The sequence below is a fragment of the Trichechus manatus genome, unplaced genomic scaffold (assembly GCF_000243295.1).
Source record: "Trichechus manatus latirostris isolate Lorelei unplaced genomic scaffold, TriManLat1.0 scaffold00182, whole genome shotgun sequence".
Lineage (NCBI taxonomy): Eukaryota > Metazoa > Chordata > Mammalia > Sirenia > Trichechidae > Trichechus > Trichechus manatus.
Genome location: NW_004444118.1, coordinates 4,786,415 through 4,797,484, shown reverse-complemented (window position 1 = coordinate 4,797,484; position 11,070 = coordinate 4,786,415). Strand labels below are relative to the sequence as shown.

At 35.0% G+C, this 11,070-nt stretch overlaps 1 protein-coding gene across 1 annotated transcript in view; it reads left to right on the top strand.

Moving 5' to 3' along the window:
* The first annotated feature begins 4,004 nt into the window (after nucleotides 1–4,004).
* LOC101350239 (ovostatin homolog 2-like) overlaps nucleotides 4,005–11,070 on the top strand; it is a 54,541-nt gene continuing 47,475 nt past the window's right edge. Inside the window, 7 exon segments of the mRNA XM_012558716.2 lie at nucleotides 4,005–4,069; nucleotides 4,399–4,587; nucleotides 5,117–5,268; nucleotides 7,098–7,177; nucleotides 8,042–8,210; nucleotides 8,747–8,831; nucleotides 10,257–10,374. Of these exon segments, the coding sequence (XP_012414170.1) occupies nucleotides 4,005–4,069; nucleotides 4,399–4,587; nucleotides 5,117–5,268; nucleotides 7,098–7,177; nucleotides 8,042–8,210; nucleotides 8,747–8,831; nucleotides 10,257–10,374 (858 nt within the window).

Genomic DNA, 11,070 nt, shown 5'->3' with positions numbered 1-11,070 from the left:
AGGAGGGAGAGTTCCACCAGATCAGAGGAACCCAGAACACTGGGATGGCTAGCTTTTATCCCCTTTTATTCTGTGAAGGAAAGGGAAAATCATTCCTCATTACTCAGACCTAACACCCAGGTTCCAGATTCAAAATTGTTTCCAGCCCTACAGCTTCACAAACTATTTTTTTCCATGTTTTATTTATTGCTGTAGCATCCAGGTTGTTCATGTTAAAGTGCAAAACTGTCTTGGCCATAGAATAAGACATTGAGTCAAGGCCTCTGACTTTTAGATAATAATAAAATTTAAAAACCTGATGATTCTCAAAGTGACACCTCTTTTGTGGAATCCTCTCTGATCCTGCCCTTCTGCAGGTAGAAAAATTTCTTAAAATGTATATTCCTCTATCACAGCATTTATACAGGTCTGGAATTGTTTTGATGTTTATCTTACCAATTACATTACTGTATCTTTGAAGAAAAGGGACCACATATTATTCTTTATTTCTACCTATCTACCTACCCAATCACAACACCAGACACACACATAAAAAACATTTTTTGTGCCAGTGAATAAGTCTGTGTTGAATGGATAATATTAGTTGAAAGCTGAGCATTTTGCTAGGAACATGTGTCTCCAAGACAGGTCACAAAAATTTCCGGAAGTATGGTGGTTTCAGTGATGAATTGCAGAATTATGAATACTACAGTATTTTCTTCACCTTTATTACATGTCCTCCCCCAACCTTAACCACCCACACCTCAAGCTTTTAATATTTTCTCTAGTGGAGAAAGGGGCTGTAGAACTAAAGACGTCTAAGCTACTGTATTGGTGGTAGTCATTGGTAAGATTCAGTCTAATATTTGTCTATTTATTTGTCTGTCTGTCTGTTTGCTTGAGTGCAGTGATATTATTTGGGATTTGTTGGCCCTTAAACAAGTGAAGAGATAAAAACTGACCCTAAATAACCTTGGATAAGATCATATTTTGACACTGTTGAACTTGGTCTGCAGAGTTGAAAGAAACTGGCTCTGCAAACCCAGTCACATCAGAAGTATTCACCCAAGCTTTCATTACCCACCACTTTCTCCCCTGTTACATTTTTTAACCACTGATCCACAGGTGGGCATTGCCATTAGGAATTTCTTGGAAACTCTAACGATCTAGCAGTGCTGCAAGAGATAAACATCTGCGAACAAAAAGGGCAATTTTGCGTGCCAAGCAGGTTGTTCCCTCATGAGGAAACAATTACTTCCCTTTCAATGTTTTGCTGCATCAATCATTTTTTTTAACATAATTAATTGCCAATACATTACTGGTCTTGGGAAATACTTTTGTTTGTAGTGTTGACTTGAACATTCCATAAACGTGATATGGAAGTTCAAGATGTTCTCAGGAACTATGAATTAGTTTTCACTCTTAAAATGGACTATCACAAATCATACAGTTGGGAAAAACAAATTTTCTTACTGTTTAAAAAAAGTCTATAAAATAATGGTTTAAAAAAAAAGCACCTTAGATTCTACTCAAGGGTATTAGGGCAATGAACTAATATAGACCCACTCCAATAAATATCACCCAGCCAGAGTAGAAAAATAGCCAGATTTTCACCTGTCTTTCTCTTACTATTGGCCATCTTCTTTCCCTTTGTTAATATTTTCCCTGAATAATTTTTATCAATATTCATAGTACTAAAAGCCACTTATAAGGGGTAATAATTCCCAAATCTACATTTACATCTCTTTTTCCGAAGTACTGGAATTATTATTTTATCTAATGGCTATCACCTCTTTATTGTACTGCAGACACCTCAAACTTAATATATTCCAAACGTAAATCGTCAATCCATCTATGTATTTATTTTCTGTTCTTTCTCTTATGTAATTGCAACAGCATTCATCAGTATCAATCTCATCCTCTTCCTTTTCTTCATCCCATATCCAAAACAGTCTCAAGTCTTAACAATTGGAGTTAAAGAATGTCTTGAAGAGATTTTGCTATTGTTCAAGCTTGCATACCACCTGTTACCTAGGATAGTCTTTGAAGAGATTCTGATATGGTTTTCTTACCAGTATTCTCTTTTCTCTTATTTCTAATCTCCATGGAATACCAGAGTTATTATACTCATTATTTTTCAGGATAACATTTAAACTCCTAGCACAGACTAAAAAGTCTTTCATAAACCAGCCACAATCTTTTCAACAGGCTTATTGAATTTTATTTCACCCACACATTTTTCTCCAACAAAATGCAACCTATTATCCCAATCCTATGTATATACCCAAAAGAACTGAAAGCTGGAATGCAAACAGAAAACTTGTACACCAATGTTCATTGCAACACTATTCACAACAGCCAAAAGATAGAAACAACCTAAATGTCCATCAACAGATGAATGGATGAACAATATGTAGTATATACATACATTGGAATATTACTCAGCCATAAAGAGAAATGAAGTCCTGATACATGCCATAGCATAGATGAACCTTGAAAGCATTTCTTTCTTCCTTCCTTCCTTGCTTCCTTCCTCCCTTCCTTCCATCTTTCCTTCGTTTCTCTACTAGAAGGTAAAATCCTTTAGAGAATTGAGTCTTATTCATCTTGTATCTCTAGGACCAGCACTGTTGCTAATACGTAATGAGCACTCAATAAGAATTCAATACATCTGAATTTTCTGGGATACCAAAACCTGATGCTATCAAATCAATTCCAGCCCACTAATATGGAGACTGTGTTAATCAGATAAAATTACTTTAGGGTACTCTATATTTGGCCAGAGAGAGATCATGAAAACATGCTACATCCCAAGATGACATGATCAGTTTTCATGACCATAATTCTGCACTGGCATTCAAAATGTGGTCAACAACAGAACACTGTTCCCACATCTCTTAGATCTCATGGTAGCCTTTCTCTCACTACTTCCATTATAGCTCCCCATCGATAATTATTGGTTTTGTTCTTTCCTTTGTATTTTCTGTTACAGGACCACTTCTAAAAGACTGAAGCCAGTTCCTGCTTTTCCTTACCAAATGGAACATTCTTCAAGCTGTGTGTATTAACTCCATCAATGCTTGAAATAAAAGTGATATTTTTTTAAAAAAGGAAAACAAGACAAATGGGAGAAGTAATACAATGAGAACTCCGACAAGAGTTGGCTAGTTTCTTTGGGTTGGCTCATTTGTCTTGTAGAAATGTTTTGCAGTCAAAATGATGGCAAAGTTTTTTTCCAAGAAGTATCTAGCTTATACATATTTTAACCTTTTATTTCTTTTTTTCTCATTATATTTATGTAGAAAAGAATATTGAACATTGTAAACCAAACCTCACTAAGAGAATGATAGTAAATGTTGAAAGCACATCAACATTTTTAATGTTGTATTCTGTATTATAAAATTATAAGAGAATAAACAATAGTTTCAATTATTTCTAAAATGATCCCATATTGAGAAATCTGTTTGCATTGTGTTTTGGCAACATATGAAACGCTGTTGTGCTCATAAGCCTGAAAAAAGTACTTACAGGAAATTGGAATAATAACAGCTCTTCATAGAAGTATTTTTCTTTCAACTGCTAATTGCTAAGTATTAATTCTTTTGATACTACCTTCAGCCCTGTGAGTCAGTTGATAAATTAAACAGAATAGGTTGGCTAAATGAAATCTTAAGTGTCACGCAACTACTTTCTTTGTTTTTCTCTTTTTTCCTATCCAACCTGTGCAAATGATTCCAAAACACAGCGGCATCCAGTGGACTTAAGTAGGAAATTGTGTATAAAGTGACACTCCCTGCAGAGGTAACGGGGGAGGTGATCTAAATGTGATTGGTGGGTACCATAAGACTTATTCCAAAAAGTAATTGATCCTCCACTGTGTGTGACTGTAAAAACAAGAATATACAGAGAGAGGCAGAGCAGAAGGAAGGAAAGAATATAGAGAGTTGAGACAGCTGACTTCTAATAACACAGAGAGAGAAAGCATATTTATCTTGAAGTCTTCGTTGTTTGGACAGTGGGATAAAATGGTGTTCACCATTTTTCTGAGTACCTTTTTGGTTTATTTCACTGATGCTGTGACTTCAGAACCATAAGGAAATATTATTCTCTTTATTGATATTAAAGTACTAGCAAAGTGACCTAATTTAATATGTTATTTGTTAGAATTTGTTTATATTTTACCATTTCAACTTCTGAGATTGAGTGCTGATTTGCCTTATAACTTTTAAATAAGTGTATGAAGGGAATTGATATCTTTTTCTTAAGCTGCCTCTCTCTGCATACCTAAGTTTCTTATAACCTTGTCTATGAAAAAATGTGTATGTTTCAGAATATTTCAGCAAGCTAAAATATATTTTTCATGAACGTTCTCCATTTGTCCTACACTTGTTTAGGGTGTTGGCTATTTTCTTTGTATAGGCAATATATCCTGTGGATCTCTTCTGTGATACAGAGTTATTCTACCGAAAAGGCTTGTGTCCACCTTTTAAACCTTAATGAATCTGTATCCTTAAGGGTTGTCTTAGAATATGATGGAGTCAACATCACTATTTTTGACTGGTCTGTGGAGGAAAATAATTTCCATGCTTGTGCAAATTTCAAGGTGAGACACTGAATTGGTCATTTCAGAACTTCAGATGGGAAGATAAAATTACTACCTAAAATTTGTTTTTAGAGAGATAATGAATCTTGATTTTTGATGAATTGTGGAAGCTAGGGAGGAAAGTTGGAGAATCCCTGAGAGTCAAGAAATAAATGGAAAATTTACACATGCAACAAAAATTGTAAAATATTGCCATTCTTCCAGAATATGTAATGACAACAAGACATAATTACCACTTTTTAGGTAGTAGAAATGTTTCACACTATGAGGAAAGAGAATCTGAGTAAAGGGGTGAAGGATTCAGTCACAGAGCAACAAAGTAAAAAAATAGAAAGGAAGAGGATATAAAAATAAATTTATTAGGAACTGTTCTCATGCTAAATAAAGTAATTGTAATAAGTGATCATTGTCTCTTAAGAAATAATGGATTTGCAAGGCTCTCTTCAGCTTGAGAAGACAAATTAAGACATTGTTCATCATCTTAACATCTAAAAACGATTTTTCCATTCTCTGCTCTCCTACACTAATAGATCTTTCGAAATCCTCCGAACAATTGGCTTTTGTGACATTGCTGGCTAAGGGAGATACCCTCAAAATCTTTGAGAGGAGATCCGTAGCCATTGCTTCAAAAGAGACTGTAACCTTTGTGCAGACAGATAAACCCATCTATAAATACGGAGAGAAGGGTGAGTCAATATTCATATTACCTTTATAAAGTTGGCTATAGGAACACATTCTCTGAATTGAGAGCAATCCAAACAGATAAATTGTAGCATTAAATTTACCCTTAATATTATGGGATCATGGATTCCCAGAATTGTTAACTGAATGCTACTCAAAGTTTTGCAAGCCACTTTAACTGTTTCCAAATTCTAGCAACAGGTTTACATAATACAGTGGTTGCAAGCATAGGATATGGAGTACAACTGTGCAGTTGGCATCTGGGTTAAGACTGGCTTCATCATTTACCAGTCAGGCAAGTTAGTTAAATCTCTTGCTTAGGTTCAATTTCCTCATCTGTAGAATGGGCATAACAAAAGTGTCTTATTTGTAGGGATATTGCCTGGCACACAGTGAGGACTCCATAATGCTAATAGTTATTATTATTATCAATATTCATACTAGTAGAATTAATCAGAACTCTGAAAACCTAGACAGAGCCCTTCTATTTTGTTTTATATTGTTATAAGTAGAAGGAGCCCTGGTGGCACAGGGGTTAAAAGCTCGGTTGCTAACCAAAATGTTGACAGTTCCAATTCGCCAGCTGCTCCTTGGAAACCCTATGGGGGCAGTTCTACTCTGTCCTATAGGGTCGCCATGAGTCGGAATCGACTCGACGGCAATGGGGAAGTAGAAGGTAGTAGAGAGAACACTAAGCTAGGATTCAGAAGTATTTGGTGCTGGTCTTGGTTCTATTAACAAATTATAGACCTTTGTCAAGTAAATTCTAATCTTTGGGATTGAGTTCCTCATTTGCAAAATTAGAGGGTTAGGTCATTTTATTCTGACTTATATTTTGTATTACGATTTACTGAAAAGAAATAAGACAACAAGAGTAGAATTCTTATATTAAGATCTTTCCCTGCATTATATTCTCTCTTCTGGACTTATTGAAATACTGTGATGACAAGTATGGACACAAAATCTAAAATAGTTTTATGGAATTTTACTCAAATTAGGTTACTGTTTGCTAATACCAATGTATTTTTCTAAGAAAATTATGTTTATCTCCTACCATACATATTTCAATTTGTCCTACTATGACTAACTCTGCCACTAATTCTTAAAATATTCCTCTGGGCTATTAGGGTAAAAGTTTCCAGCATTAGGTGAAGCCAGTGTCAGTTCTGGTAACAACCGAGCATCATCAACAAAGAAATAATAAATGTTCAATAAGAGATCTTTCCAAATGGAACCCAAATCTCAAAGGGTCAAAATCAGAGCTAGAGGAAAAGGGAAGGCAGTATTCTATGATAGCAAGGCAATTAATTTCTATATCTGTTTACAAATAATCGTATCTGAGGGATGGAAATAACAGTGAGAAATATTTCCCCCTCCTCTTCTTTACTTTTTCGTTCAATTTCATATCGTGGCGTTCGATACTAAGTTCAAGCCTGTTGCAGATTTGGTGAGCTCAATGGTTTCTAATGGTACAATGAAATTTAAACAAATTAAGTAACTAAATCCATTGCTATACGAAGTGTCTTCGGGAAGCTTTCCACAAGTATGGAACTAGGTTCTAACAAGGAGTACTACATGGGTATAGCTCAATGCTAAATCTCAAATTTAAAGGCAAAACTCATTTATAGTGAGTTAATTTATACATCTTTAGGTCTTTTCATCGTATGTGGAGAAAGTGGGTTTCAAGGAAACTGCTTTCCACTTCCCAGAAGACATTTGAGATGTCTGTCACATTTTGGGTTTTCTTGGTATCTTTAGACATAGAAACCTCGTCTTCTGAGAAAATGAGAGCTAAGTTTCAACACTTAAGAAGTCATATAATCTTTAAACGCAGTATTTGGCAAAAAAGAATCTACTATTACAGTATTAACCTGTTTTTTTCTCCCTTTTCAGTATTCTTTAATCGCACTTCAGGTAAGAGTTCTGCTTTTTCAAATCCATTATTTTAATTTTGCAGATAAATAATGTGTGTCTAATTTTCATTATGCATAATTAGCAATTAAGATAATTGAAATAAGGGGATAGCTGGATGATATCAATACATTTATTGAACCAGGCTCATGTAAGCTGCAATCCAATTCATTACGCTGAAATTAAAAGAGAAAACACGCCACACCAAACCCATTGCCGTCCAGTCGATTCCAACCCATAGCGACCATAGAGGACAGAGCAGAACTGTCCCATAGGATTTCCAAGGAGTGACTGGTGGATTTGAATTGCCAACCTTTCTGTTGGCACCATATCAATTAACCACCTCACCACCAGGGCTCCAAATAAAAGAGAGGGGATGCTGTTATTAACCCTTTCTTATTGTGGAATTTGCATTCAGCAGCTTTTGCATGCAGTACGTAACTCAAGATCAACTTACGAACGGACCAAGTGAAAACCAGTGTCAATCTGTATAAGTCTTTGTTAGAATATGTATCCCTGTACACCTCTTGGTGTGTGTCCACCCCTCTTTGAAGAGCACTATTCTAGAGCATGCACATGGAGTTTTTAATTCTTTTATTATGCACTCTGGTTCAAAAAGATGAAAATCAAAATATGAGTTACAAATTATTTTTCCTTATCCTTTAGGCTTAAGAAAGATATGCTCTAAAATCAAATTTGCATACCTTGAGAAAGTTATGTTGTTTTTCCAATTTGAGACAAATGGTTCACTAAAATGCTAGGGACTTTTTTACTTCCATTAATTGCACAAAGGACCTACAATAAAGAAGAAAAGGATAATATTCTTCATGCAACTTCTGATTTTTTTTTTATATCTTTATTTTCTAGGATCCTCAAAACAATAGGATTTTTCAATGGCAAAACTTGACTTCTTTCCAAAATATTACCCAGCTTTCATTCCAGTTGACTTCAGAACCAATGTTGGGAGATTACTCAATTGTTGTGAAAAGAAAATCAGGAAAGACAGTGAGACACCAATTTACTGTTAATAGACAGGGTAACCAATTGCTATTTATGCTATTTATGGCTGTTCTATATAAATAAAGAGTTCAAAGGACTGAACAAACAGCTTTTATGCTAGACTTAGGCAAAAGTAGGTGAGACTGGATTTGGTTCTCCATCATCTTCCTTTCTTGACTTTTTATGCTTTATCATCTCTCCTTTTCTTCTCCTGACTCCTAGCAGATACCTTTATTCTGGTCCCTGCCTTTTCTCCCTACGAAATTTCCATTTTCTGGAGTATAGACAATCTTCTAGGAAGGATTTGAGGGATTACAACAAATAAAATGTGAAGTTTTGAGAATAGGAAAGAGAAAGGAAAGGGGGAAAAATTAATCTTTAATGAAAAACCATTAGGTACTGAGGTAGATTGATGTTGCAGAGAATTTTAGGTAATGGAAACTTGGACTATACAGATGTGTATATAGGAAAACATTGTGCATGGAGGTATATCTACCTACATGACTGCAATTAAACTCTTTGTTCACCAGTAATTGTGGGAGCTGAAGTGAGCATATTTTTCTTTGTTTCCAGTTTTGCCCAAGTTTGAAGTTAAGGTCGATGTACCAAAAACAATAACTATTTCAGATGATGAATTCCAAGTGGCTGCATGTGCTAAGTAAGTATTTATTAAGGAGATTTGTCCCACAGGTCAATACAAAGCTCAGAGAAAATGAGAAATGAGATTAATCATGTAACTTTATTTATATACTTACATACACTATATAGGTACATATTACTACAAAGAGAAGTAACGACTGCTCATTGTAGAATATTTGAAAAATATAAAGAAAAACAAAAAATACAATTTTATCCTCTGCCATTAACATTGTGATTTATTTTCCTCTTATCTTTTGATGGCAACAACAATCTTTTATGAATATTTTCCAATTATAGATTATCTATGTTAAAAATCATGGGATGATCAGTATAGGCCTGAAGAAATCCAGGATCCTAGAGTGGTTCCACCAGAAAAACTCTACACAAAGCCAGGAATTTTCACGGCAATTAACTTCTCTGATTAGTTTACCTACCCAATGGCACGTTAGAAAAGTACAATACATCGATCAGGAGAGTCAAAATGTTTATAAATAGGGCTTTTATAAAAGCCTTGCTAAGCTAAATGCTAACATGGAATTTTGTTGTGCCTTAACATCATGTGGGATCAATATCCATTATTTTGACTTCCTGAAACTTTTTTATCATTACATTCAGATAGATTTGACAATAAGTAGTAAGTCAGTATCAGCCATAATAATGTCCCGCAACATGACCAGACAACTAAAATAGGAGCGATCTTTGCAACAAGATTTCTAAGCATGATGAATGAAACCAGTATGTGTCGATGTTAATGTCAATGAATGAGTTGCTTACTTCAAGTTGTGTAATACTGTGCCTGTGCTTTGTATCTTTTGTATTCCTTGGAATTTGGTCTGGAACAGCTTTGGAAAACAACAGCAAATTAGATAATTTTCACAAACAACTTTGGAGATAAATTAGGCTTTTCAGAAGGAAGAAAACTTGTCTACAGGCAAAGAGATTTTAATAAACTGTGTTAGTCTCCACCAATAGTTTTTGAAATCAAAAACAAAGGTCGTTATGATTTGGAATCAACTTGATGACAATGGGTTTGGTTTTTTGGGTATATTCACCCAGTACTTCAAGATTCTGAATTACTCGATTTTGGTTTATATATGTATGTATTTCTGTTAAGAAAAGAAAGTACAGCTACCAGTTTTTGAAAATACTTCTATAAGAAGACTTAAATATAATTTCCAAAGCTCAATTTAATTGTTGTATCTTATTCACTGAGGTCCTAGGTTACTTTAGATTCTACATTAATTTGAATTTCATTAAAAAATATATTAAATGCCCAATTTAACCTAAATTCTGTGGGAAGATAGCACCAATAGGTGAGGGTTTCTAATTAAACTTGGTTAGGTTACAGTACTCATGGCTTAGGGATTTCAAATGCAATTTCTGAGGAAGACTATAAAATGTGATATTGTCCATCTGTAATCACAAGTACTCTCTCTCCTACTAGGTACACCCATGGCCAACCTGTGCAAGGGAAAGCCCAAATCCAGGTGTGCAGAAAATTTTATGCCTCTGGGAACTGTGAGGAAGACAACAATGAAATCTGTGAACAGTTTATTGCACAGGTATAGACCATGGACTTTAAAGAAACCAAACCTGTTGCCACCCGCTCGATTCTGACTCGTAGCAACCTTAGAGAAGTTTTCTCTGTATTTTTCATTCTTCTTCTTCTTTGATTCCATTTATAAAAGAGAATTAGCAATACTAATGTGTTCATTTTGTGAATAATGGAGACTGTAGTTAGCTATGGTGAAGAATGAGGAGGAAGTGCATTGTTTAACACTCATCTCTTTTTCTCAGTCAATTGTTATGCAGCTATAGAGTTGCAGGATGTTTAAAAGTGGAAACATTTTACAGGCCTTCTTATTACTGTACACATGTTGTTTTATGACATTGGTTAACAACCCCACAACATATTAACTCTCTAAATTCTCAATCTTTTTTTTTTTTTTGGTGAAAATCCACATAGCCAAAGATACACCGTTTCAAAAATTTCTACATGCACAGTTCAGTGACATTGACTATGCTCTTCCAATTGTGCTGTTATTCTCACTCAAGATGAAGGCTTACAGAACAAAATAGTTTCTCATTTAATGGTTACTACAAATGTTGCCCTATGACAATGGTTAACAGTCTCACAACACATCAACAATATCCTTCCCCAAGCTTGTGTTCCCTATCACCAGCTTCCTTGTCCCCTTCTGCCTTCTGGCCCTTGTCACTGGACTCCTGTACCTCGTTAGTCTCATTTGGTTTTACGG